Source organism: Salmo salar, chromosome 11 (genome assembly GCF_965601325.2).
Source record: "Salmo salar chromosome 11, fSalSal1, whole genome shotgun sequence".
Lineage (NCBI taxonomy): Eukaryota > Metazoa > Chordata > Actinopteri > Salmoniformes > Salmonidae > Salmo > Salmo salar.
The window spans coordinates 117,833,464-117,856,243 of NC_138301.1; the positions used below are offsets into that span (position 1 = coordinate 117,833,464).

The following is a 22,780-nucleotide window of genomic DNA, read 5'->3' on the forward strand; positions in this document are numbered from 1 at the left end:
ATTTATTTAACCTTTATTTAACCAGGCAAGTCAGTTAAGAACAAGTTCTTATTTACAATGACGGTCTAGGAACAGTGGGTTAACTGCCTTGTTCAGGGGCAGAATGACCGATTTTAACCTTGTTAGCTCGGGGATTCTATCCAGCAACCTTCCAGTTACTGACCCAATGCTCTAACCACTAGGCTTTCTCCATTCTGATTGTTTTATACTGTTCAATCAAACTTCAATCAAAAGTTGATCTCATTTGAGATCATTTCCACAGTGCCACGTAGGGCTGCACGATTTTGACAACAAATCTAGATCTTATTTTTTGTAAGAGGAAACATTGAATGTTGTGAGAGATTATAGGGTCCCACTCCCCTGGGAACCACTGACCAACACTTTGGATCCTACCCTGTTACAATAACACCTCCATAGAGATCGTATTACTATTCCAATTTCTTATTCTATGAATTCAAACAACACTGTATTCAAAGTGCCCACTATTACATCCCAACTAGGCTATAGAATTTTAATAATTATTCTATTTCCATGATTCCAACAGTTCACCAGTGTTTTGATCTAAATCGTAAGTTAAATCGCCGTTGCAATACTTGGTTAAAAATAAAGCGTTGATTTGTTGTCAAAATCGTGCAGCCCTACGTGGCACTGTGGAAATTATCTCAAATGAGATAAACTTTTGATTGAAGTTTGATTGAACAGTATAAAACAATCAGAATGGAAAAAGCCCCATTGAAAACACATAATTTAGGTACAGCCTTGCAGTATCTTAGGTACAGAGCTACAGTATATTAGGTATAACCCAACAGTGTATTAGGCCCAGCCTTACAGTATATTAGGTACAGCCCTGCTAGCCACCTCACCCACAACAGAGACACATATCGTTGCATCACCATAACCCCCTCTGACTGCAGCTGGAGAGGTTTGAACAGATAAGATTATGATGTTTTCAAATATCCCTGTTCTGATGTATATGGAAATTGATTTGTAAAATGACTGAATGAAAATGTATGTCTCTTGACTTGACAAAATGTATTTGTATTCATGTATTTTGCATTGAAAAAAATATGATTAAAAAAATATATATATAATATATATGCTGTTTATATCATCAACATCAATATAACACGTTAACTTTCAGTATACATTCACATGACATTTTGTCTGAGCATTTCCAGGTATCTCCATTTCATGCAGGTGTGTGAGAGAGAGATAGTTCCATGTCGGACCACCAGAGAGCAGCCTGCAGAAGGACTCCTCCCTGTCATGGTCTCTCGGGCAGGGTGTCCTCGTTTGTTTTTGTTGTGTGAGAGGAGGAGAAGCATCCAGACTGCACATTAAGCATTTTGGGGTATTTATAAATCATTTCCTCAGTTAATTATGTGTAGTTGCTTTTAGATCTAGGTAGCTATAACCGTATTATTTGGTTAGAGTGGTCCATCGCTTCGTGCAGAGACTCACTCAGGTCTATGAGAGGGAAGTGAATGAAATGTCAAGCCAGCCAGCTACATAGCTGTAGTTAGCTAACGTTACATCAAGATTACGGAACAGGCCACTTCTCTGGGCAACGTTATCCATTTTCTACAACATCGTAGGGGAATATTTGATCTAAATCATGAGTGAAGAGGAGAGTTCCACCTCATCGGGTAACAACAAGGACTCGAGTATTTCGCTTCTATTAACCAAGGACGGACAGACGTACTACGTTGACAAGAGCGGTGTTGTCGACAGTAGAAATGTAGTCACGCCGCAAGACTCGTACAATAATAACATGTTCTCGTACGACATGGACGATGCCGACGAGGAGAGCGATGTTTTGGACACGTCGGATCCCCGTGACAGCGCTGCGAGTCCCGAAGAACTGAACGAGGAAGACGTGTTCGGGGAGAACGAGAACGTGTCGAAGACGTGCACGTACGACGGTTGTACGGAAACCACGACCCAGGTAGCAAAGCAGCGGAAGCCGTGGATGTGTAAGAAGCACCGCAACAAAATGTACAAAGACAAGTACAAAAAGAAGAAAAGTGATCAGGCTATGTCCAGCGGGAAACAAGATGTAAGAATTTACCTGGCTGACAGACACACACACACACACACACACACACGGTGCATTCTTTCACCTGTTTTTCTATCATAGTCCAGGAAATCCACAATATGTGCATGGTTTTGTTCCAGCCCAGTGCTAATACATCTGATCCAACTCATCATCATTAGTTGAGTCAGGTTTGTTACAATAGGGCTGGAACAAAACCCTGATGTGGGTCCCCAGGACTAGGACTGAAGAATACTGCTCAAGTCTAAAGGGATATGTGTGATGGTTATATATTGAACCGTACTCGTGTGTGTGTGTGTGTGTGTGTGTGTGTGTGTGTCTATGCGTGTCTGTGTGTGTGTGTGTGTCTATGCGTGTCTGTGTGTGTGTGTGTGTGTGTGTGTGTGTGTGTGTGTGTGTGTGTGTGTGTGTGTCTATGCGTGTCTGTGTGTGTCTGTGTGTGTGTGTGTGTGTGTGTGTGTGTGTGTATGTGTGTGTGTGTGTGTTGATCAGGAGAGCTTGGAGGAAAGGCCTGTGTCTGTGAATAAGCAGCGTCTCGGCACCATGGGGGACCGGCCGGCCAGACCCTCCCTCATAGAACAGGTGCTCAACCAGAAGAGACTGGTGAGTTACACAGACACACACACAGACACGCATAGACACACACACACACACACACACACACACACACACACACACACACACACACACACACACACACACACACACAGACACGCATAGACACACACACACACACACACACACACACACACACAGACACGCATAGACACACACACACACACACACACACACACACACACACACACAGACACGCATAGACACACACACACACACACAGACACGCATAGACACACACACACCACACACACACACACACACACACACACACACACACACACACACACACACACACACACAGACACGCATAGACACACACACACACAGACACGCATAGGCACACACACACACACACACACACACACACACACACACACACACACACACACACACACACACACACACACACACACACACACACACACACACACACAGACACGCATAGACACACACACACACAGACACGCATAGACACACACACACACACACACACACACACAGACACACACACACACACACACACACACACAGACACGCATAGACACACACACACGCATAGACACACACACACACACACACACACACACACACACATAAACACACAAACACACACACACACACACACACAGACATACACACACACACACAGACACGCATAGACACACACAGACAGACACGCATAGACACACACACACACAGACAGACACGCATAGACACACACACACACACAGACAGACACGCACACACACAGACAGACACGCATAGACACACAGACACGCATAGACACACACACACAGACAGACACGCATAGACACACACACACACACAGACAGACACGCATAGACACATGCACACACACACAGACAGACAGACACGCATAGACACACACACACACACGCACACACACACACACACAGACAGACACACAGCAGTTAACACATCTTAGGTTGTTGAAATGTGCAGCATATTTAGTGTTTGTGTGTTTTGTCCCCAGTCTCTGCTGAGGAGTCCTGAGGTCATCAGGTTTCTACAGCAGCAGCAGCGTCTCCTGACCACCCAAAGTCACAGCCAATCGCAGCCTGACTTCCAGGGCTGCTAACGGGACAACAGGGGGAGGGGCCAGCCGCTCTGTGTGTGTCCACCTCCCAGACATGGGTTCTAGAATCTAGAACCTTCTGGAATTATGTTAACTCATTCTGGAACTATTCCATCTATCACGGTGACAGGAGAAGGGCACAGTTGTTAGTACCTAGCTAACTCATGAGGATTAACTAACACCTAACCTTAACACAACCCTGACATTACCCTAACTATTTTATGACCTGTTCACTTGATATGTGCAAGCTGTCAAGTGCACCGCTCGGACTGGCGCAGGACTAGACCCCAAACCTCGGCGCTGCCGTTCTTACGTGGTTTTCCCTTCCTGCTTTCTTACGCAATAAATCATGTGAGCCTATACCCAAAACCATAAAGAAACTGAAATCCTAATGTACTGTACTGCCCATCCGGTGAGGTGATACAGCATGTCCATCTAGTGGCGCCCAGCGAAAGATATTCAGGCTTGTTTACAGGAGTAGTAAAGACTGGGGCCCTGGCAGAATATTACAGAGTAATGGAGAGAGTAATGGAGAGTAATGGAGACTGTAATGGAGAGAGTAATGGAGACTGTAATGGAGACTGTAATGGAGAGAGTAATGGAGACTGTAATGGAGACTGTAATGGAGACTGTAATGGAGAGAGTAATGGAGACTGTAATGGAGACTGTAATGGAGACTGTAATGGAGAGTAATGGAGAGAGTAATGGAGACTGTAATGGAGACTGTAATGGAGAGAGTAATGGAGACTGTAATGGAGACTGTAATGGAGACTGTAATGGAGAGAGTAATGGAGACTGTAATGGAGACTGTAATGGAGACTGTAATGGAGACTGTAATGGATACTGTAATGGAGACTGTAATGGAGAGAGTAATGGAGAGAGTAATGGAGACTGTAATGGAGACTGTAATGGAGACTGTAATGGAGAGAGTAATGGAGACTGTAATGGAGACTAATGGAGACTGTAATGGAGACTGTAATGGAGAGAGTAATGGAGAGAGTAATGGAGACTGTAATGGATAGAGTAATGGAGAGAGTAATGGAGACTGTAATGGAGAGAGTAATGGAGACTGTAATGGAGACTGTAATGGAGACTGTAATGGAGACTGTAATGGAGAGAGTAATGGAGAGAGTAATGGAGACTGTAATGGAGAGAGTAATGGAGACTGTAATGGAGAGAGTAATGGAGACTGTAATGGAGACTGTAATGGAGACTGTAATGGAGACTGTAATGGAGAGAGTAATGGAGACTGTAATGGAGACTGTAATGGAGACTGTAATGGAGAGAGTAATGGAGAGAGTAATGGAGACTGTAATGGAGACTGTAATGGATACTGTAATGGAGACTGTAATGGAGAGAGTAATGGAGAGAGTAATGGAGACTGTAATGGAGACTGTAATGGAGAGAGTAATGGAGAGAGTAATGGAGAGAGTAATGGAGAGAGTAATGGAGACTGTAATGGAGACTGTAATGGAGAGAGTAATGGAGAGAGTAATGGAGACTGTAATGGAGACTGTAATGGAGAGAGTAATGGAGAGAGTAATGGAGACTGTAATGGATAGAGTAATGGAGACTGTAATGGAGACTGTAATGGAGAGAGTAATGGAGACTGTAATGGAGACTGTAATGGAGAGAGTAATGGAGAGAGTAATGGAGAGAGTAATGGAGACTGTAATGGAGAGAGTAATGGAGACTGTAATGGAGAGAGTAATGGAGAGAGTAATGGAGAGAGTAATGGAGACTGTAATGGATAGAGTAATGGAGACTGTAATGGAGACTGTAATGGAGAGAGTAATGGAGACTGTAATGGAGAGAGTAATGGAGAGAGTAATGGAGACTGTAATGGAGAGAGTAATGGAGACTGTAATGGAGAGAAATGGAGAGAGTAATGGAGAGTAATGGAGACTGTAATGGAGAGTAATGGAGACTGTAATGGAGAGAGTAATGGAGACTGTAATGGAGAGTAATGGAGAGAGTAATGGAAAGTAATGGAGACTGTAATGGAGAGAGTAATGGAGAGAGTAATGGAGACTGTAATGGAGAGTAATGGAGAGAGTAATGGAGACTGTAATGGAGAGTAATGGAGACTGTAATGGAGAGAGTAATGGAGAGAGTAATGGAGACTGTACTCTTATCAACAACAACTGTGCTTCCAATCAATCCATTCATCAATCAATCTGTTAAATAGAATTCATAAAGTTGGTAAAGCAAACTGCATGCTTTAAATGTCACTACGTCAGCTAAAAAAAGAAAAAGGAAAGTCATTGTTTTAATGTTTTATTTTGTATTGTCTGCTGTGTTAAACTGATGTTTTGGACTAATTTAGATTTGATTTGGAAAACAAGACTGTAGTAAACAGATAGTAGATGTGACAAAGAATATCAGTTTATACCAAAACTTCTGTTAATAATTAGGTAGCATTGTGTGGTTGTTGTTAGATGACAGATGTATCAATTCACTGTATCAGATTGCTATCAGTTTTTCTGTGATCACGTGTGACAATGACAATCATGCTTCTGTGTGTGTGTGTGTGTGTGTGTGTGTGTGTGTGTGTGTGTGTGTGTGTGTGTGTGTGTGTGTGTGTGTGTGTGTGGGTGGGGGGGGCATGGCGTAATGTTTGAAGGTAGGGGCAGGATGCTAAAGAGCTACTATGTGACTGCTGGGTTTTTAAATCAAGGTTGGGGTCAATTCAGGAAGTAAACCTAATTCCAAATGTTCCTAATTGAAGAGAATTGGAATTTTCAATTTACTTCCTGAACTGAAATGGGATTAAGAACAACCCTGGTATACTCTATATGTTGTGATGTGTAATCTGTAGTTTGAGGTAGAATCTGCCCCCCCTAACCACAGATCTAGGATCAGATTACCCTATGAACCAATCCTTAACCATTAAGTCCTATTTATACCAGGTTTGGGGTCAATTCCATTTAAACTCAATTCACAAAGTACAGTGAAATTACAATTCTCTTCAATGCTTTTCAATGAGTAAAGTTTGGAATTAGGTTTACTTTCTGAATTGATTGGAATTGACCACAAACCTGATTAATACCAAATGCAATTAGCTCCGCAAAAATGGTTATCCTGCATAGTTGCCTAATGACAAATTGCGGGTCTAGACACGTTTGCATATTTTTGTTGCGCAAGTACGAAGAGCGGCCATTTTGTGTACCTAATTGCTTTCTTGCTTTGCGTTCTTGCGTAGGGTATAAATTAGGATGGAATGACATCTGACCTTGGATCAGTGGTTATAGGGCCAACTTCAACCTTTACAAGTCATCTACTGGTAACATCTGACCTTGTATCAGTGGTTATAGGGCCAACTTCAACCTTTACAAGTCATCTACTGGTAACATCTGACCTTGGATCAGGGGTTATAGGGCCAACTTCAATCTGGTATCTACCTACCACATGATGTTACTCCTCTCATCAGGCTGTGGCTATGTAATGTCTATTAAACACTGTTTGACTGAGTTTGTGTTGTCTCGTTAACTACGCTTTTAAGCTCAGTTGGTAGAGCATGGTGTTTGCAACGCCAGGGTTGTGGGTTCGATTCCCACGGGGGACCAGTACGGAGAAGAAGATTTTTTTTTTAATGAAATGTATGTATTCACTACTGTAAATCGCTCTGGATAAGAGCGTCTGCTAAATGACTAAAATGTAAAATGTAAGAAGCACTAGTACAACATCTAGAATAGCTTTCTCTGAATAAATACATTTAGGCCAGGATTCAATCCAGATTACACATTAGGTTATGATTTCACCTCTTTAAAAGCAATGTTCCAGTGTTTAGAAGGAGATCGGTGGATATGTCGGATCAATCGGAAGTTACCTTTAATTAAATGTCAAGCGAGCTACATCTCGCAATCGGATTGAATCCCGGCTTTATTCACCGAGAATGCTATTACAGATGTCATATTATGTTTATGAGCACAGTTCCTTTATGTATCGTAAATATACCACACGTAAAACTACTTCATGTATCGTAAATATACCACACGTAAAACTACTTCATGTATCGTAAATATACTACACGTAAAACTACTTCATGTATCGTAAATATACTACACATAAAACTACTTCATGTATCGTAAATATACCACACGTAAAACTACTTCATGTATCGTAAATGTACTACACATAAAACGACTTTATGTATCATAAATATAGGACACATAAAACTACTTCCCGTATCATAAATATACTACAAAACAAAATCCTTTCAATTAAAAAAAAAAAAGATTTAATGAAATAATCAGAAAGGCAGTCAGAAACAACAGTAAATACATGTTTATGTTTCCAACACGCAAAACACCACAAACACCATTTTATACACTGACATATAAGTCTCCATTAGTAACTACTGTAATGTTTCCTTTGATCTCAAATGGTACCCTACTGCACTATATAGGGAATAGGGTGCATAGGGCTCTGGTCTAATGTAGTGCACTATATAGGGAATAGGGTGCATAGGGCTCTGGTCTAATGTAGTGCACTATATAGGGAATAGGGTGCCATAGGGCTCTGGTCTAATGTAGTGCACTATATATAGGGAATAGGGTGCCATAGGGCTCTGGTCTAATGTAGTGCACTATATAGGGAATAGGGTGCCATAGGGCTCTGGTCTAATGTAGTGCACCATATATAGGGAATAGGGTGCCATAGGACTCTGGTCTAATGTAGTGCACTATATTTAGGGAATAGGGTGCCATAGGGCTCTGGTCTAATGTAGTGCACTATATAGGGAATAGGGTGCCATAGGGCTCTGGTCTAATGTAGTGCACTATATAGGAAATAGGGCTCTGGTCTAAAGTAGTGCACTATATAGGGAATAGGGTGCCATAGGGGACACACACCACTGTCTTTGAGTGAGTTAAAGGGTTATTTAAACAGAGCTATGTGTGATTGAATACAGTATCTGTAGCTTACAGTAAACAAAAAGGTGATTGAATGATAGTTGAAACCATAGTCTAATGACACTGAAGGGCTAGATTAAATCAATTCTGCCTGAACCCACAACTGCTCAGCAGCATCATTGTTTTTTTGTTTAGGCGTTGTGGGAGAGGTGTACCGCGTTGGAGCTGTCAAATCAGCAAACAGCTCCTGGTGTTATACCTGTGCAGGATTGGATGCGGCCATTGGATGCGTCTAGTTGCATTAGTAATGACCTCATGTAGCTGTGTTACAAGTTAGAACACTGGATCGTGTGTTGTAATCTACACCTCGATTTGGCCGATATAAAATCCTTATAATTGTTTAATTTGAGTGACATTATTTCAACTATAGCCTACGCTTTCTGGTTCTGAACTTCTAACGCAGGTGGGATTTAAAGATGTGTTATTTTGTTAGAATGAAGACAAGAGCAGCCGCTCACCGATTTACGACAGCTCCCATCACAGTTACGCCTCCGACATCACCTAAACAAAAAACTATGAAACGGATATTCCGATGTCGGTTGTCGTTGGACAGTGCTGAAACTGGCTCTTACAGTATCAGTACAACTAAACAGCAGAGTAGCTAAAACAATATGTATCTGCATCACTGACACATTCTACATCGACTAACTGAAAGCTACAGTAACTTATGCATGTATGATTGATTGATTGATTGTCATCAACTGAAATACCATCGTAATGTTAAATGATGGTTGATTCCTGTCAGGAAGAAAAGGCTGCTATTTCAATAGCATCAGTCGAGATAAGCATAGATCCATTACGGTGTGTGTGTGTGTGTGTGTGTGTGTGTGTGTCACGATACAGAGGATATGTGTGTGTGTGTGTGTGTTTTAGGACAGACCACATCTGTGTGTGTGTGTATGTGTGTGTGTTAGGACACGGAGGAGATGGGGTTATGGGGAGAGCCCATCTGTGTGAGGACTTTGTCGAGCCACTGCAGAGGGCCGTGCAGGTGCACCTCTATCCAGCAGGGGGTGCTGGTGACATCCTGACGGTGGTACTCTGCACCCCAGCCCTGCATAGAAGAAGAGGAAGTAAATACAACGTTTTCAGAGACGTGTTCAACTGGACGTTTTGGAACGTTCGGATAGAAAAATATGTTATGTAGAAAAAACATGCCTCTCAGACAAAGTATCACATTTGCTCTATTCATGGAATTTCTATGTGCAACATTCGACAACGTTTGGTAATTGAATGTGGCCCAGTTGGGTCGTATTGATTAGTGCACACTGTAGCAAAACATCACAAATGGGTTTGGCAACAGAAAACAAAAAGTTTCTTATTGAACAAGTTCAGGTAGTCCCTCCCTGTAGTCCCCCCTGTAGTCCCCCCTGTAGTCCCCCCTGTAGTCCCTCCCTGTAGTCCCCCCTGTAGTCCCTCCCTGTAGTCCCCCTGTAGTCCCCCCTGTAGTCCCTCCCTGTAGTCCCTCCCTGTAGTCCCCCCTGTAGTCCCTCCCTGTAGTCCCTCCCTGTAGTCCCCCCCTGTAGTCCCTCCCTGTAGTCCCTCCCTGTAGTCCCCCCCTGTAGTCCCTCCCTGTAGTCCCTCCCTGTAGTCCCTCCCTGTAGTCCCCCCCTGTAGTCCCTCCCTGTAGTCCTTCCCTAGTCCCTCCATGTAGTCCCTCCCTGTAGTCCCTCCCTGTAGTCCCTCCCTGTAGTCCCTCCCTGTAGCCCTCCCTGTAGTCCCTCCCTGTAGTCCCCCCCTGTAGTCCCTCCCTGTAGTCCCCCCCTGTAGTCCCTCCCTGTAGTCCTTCCCTAGTCCCTCCCTGTAGTCCCCCTGTAGTCCCTCCCTGTAGTCCCTCCCTGTAGTCCCCCCCTGTAGTCCTTACCTAGTCCCTCCCTGTAGTCCTTACCTAGTCCCTCCCTGTAGTCCCTCCCTGTAGTCCCTCCCTGTAGTCCCTCCCTGTAGTCCCTCCCTGTAGTCCTTACCTAGTCCCTCCCTGTAGTCCCCCCTGTAGTCCTTCCCTAGTCCCTCCCTGTAGTCCCCCTGTAGTCCCTCCCTGTAGTCCTTACCTAGTCCCTCCCTGTAGTCCCCCCCTGTAGTCCTTCCCTAGTCCCTCCCTGTAGTCCCCCTGTAGTCCCTCCCTGTAGTCCTTACCTAGTCCCTCCCTGTAGTCCCTCCCTGTAGTCCTTCCCTAGTCCCTCCCTGTAGTCCTTCCCTAGTCCCTCCCTGTAGTCCCTCCCTGTAGTCCCCCCTGTAGTCCTTCCCTAGTCCCTCCCTGTAGTCCTTACCTAGTCCCTCCCTGTAGTCCCCCCTGTAGTCCCCCCTGTAGTCCCTCCCTGTAGTCAGTCCTTCCCTAGTCCCTCCCTGTAGTCCTTCCCTAGTCCCTCCCTGTAGTCCTTCCCTAGTCCCTCCCTGTAGTCCTTCCCTAGTCCCTCCCTGTAGTCCCCCCTGTAGTCCTTACCTAGTCCCTCTCTGTAGTCCCTCCCTGTAGTCCCTCCCTGTAGTCCTTCCCTAGTCCCTCCCTGTAGTCCTTCCCTAGTCCCTCCCTGTAGTCCTTCCCTAGTCCCTCCCTGTAGTCCCCCCTGTAGTCCTTACCTAGTCCCTCCCTGTAGTCCCTCCCTGTAGTCCCCCCTGTAGTCCCTCCCTGTAGTCCTTCCCAGTAGTCCCTCCCTGTAGTCCCCCCTGTAGTCCCTCCCTGAAGTCCTTCCCTAGTCCCTCCCTGTAGTCCCTCCCTGTAGTCCCCCCTGTAGTCCCTCCCTGTAGTCCCTCCCTGTAGTCCCCCCTGTAGTCCTTCCCTAGTCCCCCCTGTAGTCCCTCCCTGTAGTCCCTCCCTGTAGTCCCTCCCTGTAGTCCTTACCTAGTCCCTCCCTGTAGTCCCCCCTGTAGTCCTTCCCTAGTCCCTCCCTGTAGTCCCCCTGTAGTCCCTCCCTGTAGTCCTTACCTAGTCCCTCCCTGTAGTCCCCCCCTGTAGTCCTTCCCTAGTCCCTCCCTGTAGTCCCCCTGTAGTCCCTCCCTGTAGTCCTTACCTAGTCCCTCCCTGTAGTCCCCCCCTGTAGTCCTTCCCTAGTCCCTCCCTGTAGTCCCCCTGTAGTCCCTCCCTGTAGTCCTTACCTAGTCCCTCCCTGTAGTCCCTCCCTGTAGTCCTTCCCTAGTCCCTCCCTGTAGTCCTTCCCTAGTCCCTCCCTGTAGTCCCTCCCTGTAGTCCCCCCTGTAGTCCTTCCCTAGTCCCTCCCTGTAGTCCTTACCTAGTCCCTCCCTGTAGTCCCCCCTGTAGTCCCCCCTGTAGTCCCTCCCTGTAGTCAGTCCTTCCCTAGTCCCTCCCTGTAGTCCTTCCCTAGTCCCTCCCTGTAGTCCTTCCCTAGTCCCTCCCTGTAGTCCTTCCCTAGTCCCTCCCTGTAGTCCCCCCTGTAGTCCTTACCTAGTCCCTCTCTGTAGTCCCTCCCTGTAGTCCCTCCCTGTAGTCCTTCCCTAGTCCCTCCCTGTAGTCCTTCCCTAGTCCCTCCCTGTAGTCCTTCCCTAGTCCCTCCCTGTAGTCCCCCCTGTAGTCCTTACCTAGTCCCTCCCTGTAGTCCCTCCCTGTAGTCCCCCCTGTAGTCCCTCCCTGTAGTCCCTCCCTGTAGTCCTTCCCAGTAGTCCCTCCCTGTAGTCCCCCCTGTAGTCCCTCCCTGAAGTCCTTCCCTAGTCCCTCCCTGTAGTCCCTCCCTGTAGTCCCCCCTGTAGTCCCTCCCTGTAGTCCCTCCCTGTAGTCCCCCCTGTAGTCCTTCCCTAGTCCCCCCTGTAGTCCCTCCCTGTAGTCCCTCCCTGTAGTCCCCCCTGTAGTCCCCCCTGTAGTCCTTCCCTGTAGTCCCCCCTGTAGTCCCTCCCTGTAGTCCTTCCCTAGTCCCTCCTTGTAGTCCCCCCTGTAGTCCCTCCCTGTAGTCCCCCCTGTAGTCCCTCCCTGTAGTCCCCTCTGTAGTCCCCCCTGTAGTCCTTCCTTAGTCCCCTCTGTAGTCCCCCCTGTAGTCCCTCCCTGTAGTCCCTCCCTGAAGTCCTTCCCTAGTCCCTCCCTGTAGTCCCCCCCTGTAGTCCCTCCCTGTAGTCCCCCCCTGTAGTCCTTCCCTGTAGTCCCTCCCTGTAGTCCTTCCTTAGTCCCTCCCTGTAGTCCCCTCTGTAGTCCCCCCTGTAGTCCCTCCCTGTAGTCCCTCCCTGAAGTCCTTCCCTAGTCCCTCCCTGTAGTCCCCCCCTGTAGTCCCTCCCTGTAGTCCCCCCCTGTAGTCCTTCCCTAGTCCCTCCCTGTAGTCCCTCCCTGTAGTCCCTCCCTGAAGTCCTTCCCTAGTCCCTCCCTGTAGTCCCCCCCTGTAGTCCCTCCCTGTAGTCCCCCCTGTAGTCCCTCCCTGTAGTCCCTCCCTGTAGTCCCCCCTGTAGTCCTTCCTTAGTCCCTCCCTGTAGTCCCCTCTGTAGTCCCCCCTGTAGTCCCTCCCTGTAGTCCCCCCCTGTAGTCCTTCCCTAGTCCCTCCCTGTAGTCCCTCCCTGTAGTCCCCCCTGTAGTCCTTCCCTAGTCCCCCCTGTAGTCCCTCCCTGTAGTCCCTCCCTGTAGTCCCCCCTGTAGTCCCTCCCTGTAGTCCCCCCTGTAGTCCCTCCCTGTAGTCCCCCCCTGTAGTCCCTCCCTGAACTCCTTCCCTAGTCCCCCCCTGTAGTCCCCCCTGTAGTCCCTCCCTGTAGTCCCCCCTGTAGTCCCTCCCTGTAGTCCCCCCTGTAGTCCCTCCCTGTAGTCCCCCCTGTAGTCCCTCCCTGTAGTCCCCCTGTAGTCCCCCCTGTAGTCCCTCCCTGTAGTCCCTCCCTGTAGTCCCCCCTGTAGTCCCTCCCTGTAGTCCCCCCTGTAGTCCCTCCCTGTAGTCCCTCCCTGTAGTCCCCCCTGTAGTCCCTCCCTGTAGTCCCCCCTGTAGTCCCTCCCTGTAGTCCCTCCCTGTAGTCCCCCCTGTAGTCCCTCCCTGTAGTCCCCCCTGTCCGTTTTCTTCTGGTGCGTAGTGAATATGACTTTGGTGTGTGTATGTGTGTATGTGTGGCAACTTGAGGATCTTGTGTACACATTTGCTTATATACGTGCATGCGCGAGTGTGTGTTTGGGTACGTGTGTGTAACGAGATTCGACCGTGACCAATATATGTGTGTGTGTGTGTGTGTGTGTAGTGGTCTTGGAACACTCTCACTCCAGGCGGGAGCCAAATATCAGAATAACACGGTGTTGGGTTACCGTGGAAACAGCGCTTTCAACCTAATGACTTCTTTTAAATTTTTACAAATCATAAAACCATTTAGAAATATTTGGCAAACATAAAAAAGATATTGAATGCCATCTGTAGTTTGTAGACTGTTAACTATTACATCATTCTTTCTTGAAGCTCCTAAACAATGTTGTTTCTGCAGAGCCAAGTATCAGAATAACACGGTGTTGGGTTACCGTGGAAACAACGTAGACGTCTCAGTTCTCCTCTTTTTTCGCTCACAGACCTCTGTTTAAATGTGACTTTCAGTGCTACATTCACTGCCCATGCAGACTCTCTCATAACCCCGCCCTCTAACCCCTGACCCCATAGTTACCTTGACGAAGCTCATGCGTATAGTACACATCTTGGTGAGTTCGTAGACCACCTCGAAGCCGTGGTTAACGGACTGAGAGAGGAGCTCAGCGAACAGCTGGTTGTTGAAGATCTTCAGACTACAGCCGCTGGGAATCTTACACACGGTGGTGGCATGGAAACCATGCTGGTAGTTACAGTTACGACTCTGGACGAAGATACTGCTGTCACTCAGGCACTCTGCATAGACCTCACCACCCACGTAGTAGAGATGGACACCTGGAAGGGGGAGGAGAGAGCCAGAAGGGTTCAAATCCTTGAGCTCATTGCTACCTGCTATCGTCTTGGCAGAGAAGAGGACGTACGGAGAGAAATGAATAAGTAGAAAATAAAATCACTCCAATAATTTCATTATTTTCTAGCAGTAGACTACAATAACAGTGTGCGTCTTTGAAAACTGACTATATTTATGGGTCACTCCCTGGTTCCTAGCAGAGTATTCCAGTGTAATATCTCCAAAGATAGCTATCATGGCACTATCATTCCAGAGTAATGTCTCCAAAGATAGCAATCATGGCACTATCATTCCAGTGTAATATCTCCAAAGATAGCAATCATGGCACTATCATTCCAGTGTAATATCTCCAAAGATAGCAATCATGGCACTATCATTCCAGTGTAATATCTCCAAAGATAGCTATCATGGCACTATCATTCCAGTGTAATATCTCCAAAGATAGCTATCATGGCACTATCATTCCAGTGTAATATCTTCAAAGATAGCTATCATGGCACTATCATTCCAGTGTAATATCTCCAAAGATAGCTATCATGGCACTATCATTCCAGTGTAATATCTTCAAAGATAGCTATCATGGCACTATCATTCCAGTGTAATATCTCCAAAGATAGCAATCATGGCACTATCATTCCAGTGTAATATCTTCAAAGATAGCGATCATGGCACTATCATTCCAGTGTAATATCTCCCAAGATAGCAATCATGGCACTATCATTCCAGTGTAATATCTTCAAAGATAGCTATCATGGCACTATCATTCCAGTGTAATATCTCCAAAGATAGCTATCATGGCACTATCATTCCAGTGTAATATCTCCAAAGATAGCTATCATGGCACTATCATTCCAGTGTAATATCTTCAAAGATAGCTATCATGGCACTATCATTCCAGTGTAATATCTCCAAAGATAGCAATCATGGCACTATCATTCCAGTGTAATATCTTCAAAGATAGCGATCATGGCACTATCATTCCAGTGTAATATCTCCCAAGATAGCAATCATGGCACTATCATTCCAGTGTAATATCTTCAAAGATAGCTATCATGGCACTATCATTCCAGTGTAATATCTCCAAAGATAGCTATCATGGCACTATCATTCCAGTGTAATATCTCCAAAGATAGCAATCATGGCACTATCATTCCAGTGTAATATCTTCAAAGATAGCTATCATGGCACTATCATTCCAGTGTAATATCTCCAAAGATAGCTATCATGGCACTATCATTCCAGTGTAATATCTCCAAAGATAGCTATCATGGCACTATCATTCCAGTGTAATATCTCCAAAGATAGCTATCATGGCACTATCATTCCAGAGTAATGTCTCCAAAGATAGCTATCATGGCACTATCATTCCAGTGTAATATCTCCAAAGATAGCTATCATGGCACTATCATTCCAGTGTAATATCTCCAAAGATAGCTATCATGGCACTATCATTCCAGTGTAATATCTCCAAAGATAGCTATCATGGCACTATCATTCCAGTGTAATATCTCCAAAGATAGCTATCATGGCCTAGTTGAGTGTTTCATCCCTTGCCAAGACAGAGCAGTAATGGTCTCCTTATAAACCAGCCGTGTCTGGATAGCTTCACTTCACTTGTGTCTGATCCCCTATGTGTGTGTGTGTGTGTGTGTGTGTGTAATAGGGGGATGTGGGAGGAGGCCCAAACTTGGCTCCTCTCCCCCCCCCTCCGGCCTCTCCTATTTCCCTAGTTCCCAACACCACACACACGTGTTTTTGACAGCAGCCCATGGCAACGTTTTATCTTTATCCAATGTTGGCACGGCAACTATGATCTGACACCATGAGAAAAGCCAAAAGGCCAGGCTGTTCCAGGTCATATGGGCGTCTTTCCCCACACACACACACACACACACACACACACACACACACACACACACACACACACACACACACACACACACACACACACACACACACACACACACACACACACACACACACACACACACACACACACACGAGAGAGAGAGAGAGAGACCTACAACAGCCACGGTACATGGTTTGGCGCCAGTCTAAGTGAGAGACCAGCAGCACTTTTCCTCTGATACTGAACTCTCTCTTTAATAAAAGAAGAAGACATGTTAATATGTCTGCATCCCAAATGGCTTCCTATGGCTTCCAATGGCTTCAAATGGCTTCCTATGGCTTCCTATGGCTCCCTATGGCTTCAAATGGCTTCCTATGGCTTCCTATGGCTTCCAGAGGTCTCTGGTCAAAGGGAATACACTACATAAGGAATTGAGTACCATTAGGGAGGCACAGTGGCAGATGTCTAGTTGTTTACATTGTGAAACAAACACTCATAATGAATGAACACTTTAGTACATGTTCCTTTGCCTGTGTGCCTCTGTATGTGTGTGTGTGTGTGTGTGTGTGTGTGTGTGTGTGTGTGTGTGTGTGTGTGTGTGTGTGTGCTTTCCGCCTCTGTGTGTGTGTTCTCACCTTTTCCTATGTGCCTGCGTGTGTGTGTGTTCTCACCTTTTCCTATGTGCCTGCGTGTGTGTGTGTGTGTGTGTGTGTGTTCTCACCTTTTCCTATGTGCCTGCGTGTGTGTGTGTGTGTGTTCTCACCTTTTCCTATGTGCCTGCGTGTGTGTGTGTGTGTGTGTGTGTGTTCTCACCTTTTCCTATGTGCCTGCGTGTGTGTGTGTTCTCACCTTTTCCTATGTGCCTGCGTGTGTGTTCGATGGTTGAGTTGCGGTTAACGTTTGACAGCAGGCCGAGACAGAAGCGGTTCTTGTTGTTGGAGGGGTCGGTGAAGCCGTCCACCAGGACGCTACGGGACGAGGCGTGGAACGTCTCTCCAACACGATTATTCAGCTCGTAGTACGCCACTGAACACCAGTACTCTGGTTCCTCATAACACACAGGCCGCAGGTCTACACAGAGAGGAAGGGGTTAAGGCGTCCACATGCTTCCAGGCCCAAACAGTTGAAAAAATAATGCACCAAATATCTTAGTTAGATGTACAATTGCGTGACTAAGATCTCCACGGCAAAAAAACCATCAAAATTAACAACAGATTTCTTGAGTTATCTTAGATTAATTATGACTATGAAGTGTATGCTGGCTACGGCGTCTCAAGATGGACAAACAGTACTACTGCCGCGTTTTTTTTCTCCTTTTTCAAGGGAAGGACTTTTAAGGGAGTATGCGAGTACACTTGTTCGGTTCGGCAGCCAAACTGAAGCATGCTGGCCGAAGCATGCTGGCTGAAGCATGCTAACTGAAGCATGCTGACGCCTTTAGAGTGTGTGTTTGTCAGCTACATTTGACATTTTAGTCATTTAGTAGATGTTCTTATCTAGAGGTACTTGCATCGCATTTATCCTAAGATACAGAGCATTCGGAAAGTATTCAGACCCCTTCCCTTGTTCCACATGTTGTTACGCTACAGCGTTAATCTAAAATTGATTAAATATTATTTGTTTCTCATCAATCTACCCACAATACCCCATAATGACAAAGCGAAAACAGGCTTTTAGAAATTGTAGCACATTTCTAAAATATAAATAACACAAACATCATATTTACATAAGTATTCAGACCCTTTGCTATGAGACTCGAAATTGAGCTCAGGTGAATCCTGTTTCCATTGATCATCCTTGAGATGTTTCTACAACTTGATTGGAGTCCACCTGTGGTAAATTAAATTGACTGGACATGATTTGGAAATGCACACACCTGTCTATATAAGGTCCCAGAGTTGACAGTGCATGTCAGAGCAAAATCCAAGCCATGATGTCGAAGGAATTGTCAGTAGAGCTCCGAGACAGGATTGTGTCGAGGCAGAGAACTGGGGAAGGGTACCAACACATTTCTGCAGCATTGAAGGTCCCCAAGAACACAGTGGCCTCCATTATTCCTACATGGAAGAAGTTTATAACCAACAAGACTCTTCCTAGAGCTGGCTGCCCGGCCAAACTGAGCAATCAGGGGAGAAGGGCCTTGGTCAGGGAGGTGACCAAGAACCTGATGGTCACTTTGACAGAGCTCTAGAGTTCCTCTGTGGAGATGTGAGAAACTTCCAGAAGGACAACCATCTATGCAGCTCTCCGGCAATCAGGCCTTTATGGTAGAGTGGCCAGACAGAAGCCACTCCTCAGTAAAAGGCACATGAAAGCAAGATTCTCTGGTCTGATGAAACCAAGACTCAACTCTTTGGCCTGAATGCCAAGTGTCACGTCTGGAGGAAACCTGGCACCATCCCTATGGTGAAGCATGGTAGTGGCAGCATCATGCTGTGGGGATGTTTTCAGCTGCAGGGATTAGGAGACTAGTCAGGATCGAGGGAAAGATGAACAGAGCAAAGTACAGAGAGATCCTTGATGAAAACCTGCTCCAGAGCGCTCCGGACCTCAGTCTGGGACGAAGGTTCACCTTCCAACAGGACAACGACCGTAAGCACAAAGCCAAGACAACACAGGAGTGGCTTTGAGACAAGTCTCTTAATGTCCTTGAGTGGCCCAGCCAGAGCCCGGACTTGAATCCAATCGAACATCTCTGGAGAGACCTGAAAATAGCTGTGCAGCGACACTCCCCATCCAACCTGACAGAGCTTGAGAAGATCTGCAGATAAGAATGGGAGAAACTCCCCAAATACAGGTGTGCCAAGCTTGTAGCGTCATACCCAAGGCTGTAATTGCTGCCAAAAGTGGTTCAACAAATTACTGAGTAAAGGGTCTGAATACTTATGTAAATGTGATATTTAAGTTTTTTTTATTTTTAATACATTTGCAAAAATGTTCTCAAAACCTGTTTATGTTTTGTCATTATGTGGTATTGTGTCTATAATTATTAGGGGGAAAAAACAATTTAATACATTTCAGAATAAGGCTGTAACGTAACAAAATGTGGAAAAAGTCAAGGGGTCTGAATACTTCCCAAATGCACTGTAGCTAGGTGTGACAACCACATATCACAGTCATAGTAAATACATGTTTCCTCAATAAAGCAGATATCAGCAGAGTCAGTATTAGTAGGAAAGGACAAGTGCTAGGATTAGTTTAACAAAAGCATTTTGCTCATATTATTATTTTTGACCTATGTGCGGAGCTGAGAAGGTGAGCTTGTGTGTGTTGGAGGAGTCTCCAGGCTTGACATCCTCAGTTGGGACCGCCTCCATCATGCTATAGGGGGGAGGTGGGGTCTCTGCTGGGAGGAGGGGAACGGGGGGAGGGGGAGCAGAGGGGTGGAAAGGTACAGAGGGGGGAGGAGGGAAACAGAGAGGGGAAGAGGGAGCAGAGGGGGGGGAAAGGAAGAGAAATTACAACACATCAAAAGTAAAAAAAATATACATAGCTACAAAAGGATTAATACACTGGTATCACCCGTGGAGCGGTTCATAACTACAACATTCTCCATTCAGGCTGCAAAGGCGTCGATTTCCTCCTGAACTAGATTTAATGGGATGAAGGTGGAAAAAAACAAGGAAAATATGCGTACTTTCTTCATGAAACCCCGTTTTCCACCACCATGTTAGTGGCTAATGCTACTTCCTGATGTTGCGCCCTGCGTTCAGCTCGGGGTAAACAACAAACTAGGACCAGCATTCCTAAGCATTAGCCACTTTAACAAGGTGGTGAAAAATTAGTTTTCATAAAGAAAGAACGCATATTTTCGGCGTTTTTCCCCGCCTTGTCACCATTAAATCTAGTTAAGGATGAAATCGACGCCTTTGCAGCCTGAATGGAGAATGTTTCCGGTATGAACCGCTCCACGGGGGATACCAGTGTTTTGCCGGCCATTTGGATGGTAAGATGGAAACGACTCAATATCACCATCTACCGGCATTTGAGCTACATTGCAGTAATCAGCTCAATAGAGATTATAGCAGCCTAAAGCAATACAGTAATCGCGTTTCTACCTATAATGTGGTAGGGGCTGGCTATAGGACTGTAGTAGTAGTTATGTTGTATTAAGTATGCGTATGTATTTAGTAGTAGTACCTGTGATGTGGTAGGGGCTGGCTTTAGGACTGTAGTAGTAGTTATGTTGTATTAAGTATGTGTATGTATTTAGTAGTAGTACCTGTGATGTGGTAGTGGCTGGTAGGTTCGGCTGCGCTGCTGGGAGAGTTGGGGTAGCTGGCAGAGGTGGGGGACTGGGTGAGAGAGGATGAGGAGGGGGAGGAAAAGGAGGCGCAGGGGAGAGGAGGGAAGGAGTCCGGGTATGTAGCGTTCTGGGGCATCAGGGGCTCGTTGTGGAGCGAGGCGTTCCGGAATTTAGCCAGTAGACTGTGCTGGGGGTTAAACTCACTGTGGCGGGGGACCAACACTGGGGGAAGCACTGGGGGAGGGGGGGGGGGACAGACAGAGAGACAGATAAGACAGAGAAAGGTGGAGAGAAAGAAAGAGAGAGATCGACAGTGAAAGAGACAGACAGAAAGACAGAGAGAGACAGAGAAAGGCGGAGAGCGAGAGAGAGGGAGAGAGAGACAGAGAGAGAGGAGAGAAACAGAGACAGAGGAGAGAGAGGGAGCAGAGAGAGAGAGAGACAGAGAGAGAGAGAGGAGAGAGACAGAGAGAGAGAGGGGAGAGAGAGAGAGGGATAGAGAGAGATAGAGAGAGAGAGAGAGAGAGAGAGAGAGAGAGAGAGAGAGAGAGAGAGAGAGAGAGAGAGAGGAGAGAGGGGAGAGAGAGAGAGAGAGAGAGAGAGAGAGAGAGGAGAGAGACAGAGAGAGAGAGGAGAGAAACAGAGAGAGATAGAGGAGAGAAACAGAGATAGGAGAGAGAGGGAGAGGAGAGAGAGACAGACAGAGAGAGGAGAGAAACAGAGAGAGATAGAGAGAGGAGAGAAACAGAGAGAGAGGAGAGAGAGGGAGCGGAGAGAGAGAGAGACAGAGAGAGAGAGAGAGGAGAGAGACAGAGAGAGAGAGGAGAGAGAGAGAGGAGAGAGACAGACAGAGACAGAGAGAGGAGAGAAACGGAGAGGAGAGAAAGGGAGAGGAGAGAGACAGACAGAGACAGAGAGAAGAGAGAAACAGAGAGAGGAGAGAGAGACAGACAGAGACAGAGAGAAGAGAGAAACAGAGAGAGGAGAGAGAGGAGAGAGAGACAGACAGAGACAGAGAGATTGATCAGTCAGTACAGTTCTTCTCATATCAAATAACTGTAAATCCAGTTTGTCTCTGAACAGAACACAATGCGGCTGAGATCAGGTTTCGTCCCACATCCCTCTACTGACCTTTATCTAAGATAATTAAAACACAGCAACAATACAGAGACAGACAGACCACTGAGATGCGTCTGAAATGGCACCCTATTCCCTATGCGGGCCCTGGTCAACAGTAGTGCCCTATTTATTGAATAGGGTGCCAATCCCGACTCAAGACTGGGTTAGATAACACAGGACTTTCTACTTAGTCAAAATCCCATCTCTGATATACATCTCTGATTTACATACTGTACACAGTAAAAAGATATGCAATCAGTAAAAGGTAAACTGCTTTATATAAGACTCTAGGCTATGTGTGATGTATTTTATCATCCCGTATTGTAATATACCTGGTGTCTGTACCCGTCTGTAGTGGTTAATATAGCTTCATACCTGGTGTCTCTACCTGTCTGTAGTGGTTAATATAGTTATATACCTGGTGTCTGTACCCGTCTGTAGTGGTTAATATAGCTTCATACCTGGTGTCTGTACCCGTCTGTAGGGGTTAATATAGCTTCATACCTGGTGTCTGTACCCGTCTGTAGTGGTTAATATAGTTATATACCTGGTGTCTGTAGTGGTTAATATAGCTTCATACCTGGTGTCTGTACCCGTCTGTAGTGGTTAATATAGCTTCATACCTGGTGTCTGTACCCGTCTGTAGTGGTTAATATAGCTTCATACCTGGTGTCTGTACCCGTCTGTAGTGGTTAATATAGCTTCATACCTGGTGTCTGTACCTGTCTGTAGGGGTTAATATAGCTTCATACCTGGTGTCTCTACCTGTCTGTAGTGGTTAATATAGTTATATACCTGGTGTCTGTACCCGTCTGTAGGGGTTAATATAGCTTCATACCTGGTGTCTGTACCCGTCTGTAGTGGTTAATATAGCTTCATACCTGATGTCTGTACCTGTCTGTAGGGGTTAATATAGCTTCATACCTGGTGTCTCTACCTGTTAGTAGTGGTTAATATAGTTATATACCTGGTGTCTGTACCCGTCTGTAGTGGTTAATATAGCTTCATACCTGGTGTCTGTACCTGTCTGTAGGGGTTAATATAGCTTCATACC

The 22,780-nt window shown here is 46.1% G+C and overlaps 2 protein-coding genes across 6 annotated transcripts in view; one reads left to right on the forward strand and one right to left on the reverse strand.

The window, feature by feature from the left end:
• Positions 1-1,220: 1,220 nt before the first annotated feature.
• On the forward strand, positions 1,221-7,237 carry rfxap (regulatory factor X-associated protein). The gene is made up of 3 exons (XM_014129758.3): positions 1,221-2,056; positions 2,546-2,656; positions 3,666-7,237. Exons 1-3 carry the CDS (start codon positions 1,616-1,618, stop codon positions 3,768-3,770), a joined length of 657 nt encoding a protein of 218 aa, XP_013985233.1. The 5' UTR covers positions 1,221-1,615; the 3' UTR covers positions 3,771-7,237.
• Positions 7,238-8,038: 801 nt separating this feature from the next.
• The window catches only part of smad9 (SMAD family member 9), a 38,329-nt gene continuing 23,587 nt past the window's right edge, over positions 8,039-22,780 (reverse strand). For 4 of the 5 annotated variants that reach the window (XM_014129760.3, XM_014129759.3, XM_014129763.3 and 1 more), the window contains 5 exons: positions 20,584-20,841; positions 19,597-19,707; positions 17,211-17,432; positions 14,240-14,496; positions 8,039-9,734 (listed from right to left, as the gene is read on the reverse strand). In XM_014129760.3, coding sequence (XP_013985235.1) covers positions 9,591-9,734; positions 14,240-14,496; positions 17,211-17,432; positions 19,597-19,707; positions 20,584-20,841 — 992 coding nt within the window. In that variant the 3' untranslated portion in view covers positions 8,039-9,590. The remainder of the gene's footprint in view (positions 9,735-14,239; positions 14,497-17,210; positions 17,433-19,596; positions 19,708-20,583; positions 20,842-22,780) is intronic. The other variant, XM_014129765.3, reaches the window with a different exon arrangement.

Coding starts and splice junctions, on each gene's coding strand:
- rfxap (XM_014129758.3), top strand. CDS start 1,616: ATGAGTGAAGAGGAGAGTTCCACCTCATCGGGTAACAACAAGGACTCG. Junction 2,057..2,545: donor TGTCCAGCGGGAAACAAGAT/GTAAGAATTTAC, acceptor TGTGTTGATCAG/GAGAGCTTGGAGGAAAGGCC. Junction 2,657..3,665: donor TGCTCAACCAGAAGAGACTG/GTGAGTTACACA, acceptor TTTTGTCCCCAG/TCTCTGCTGAGGAGTCCTGA.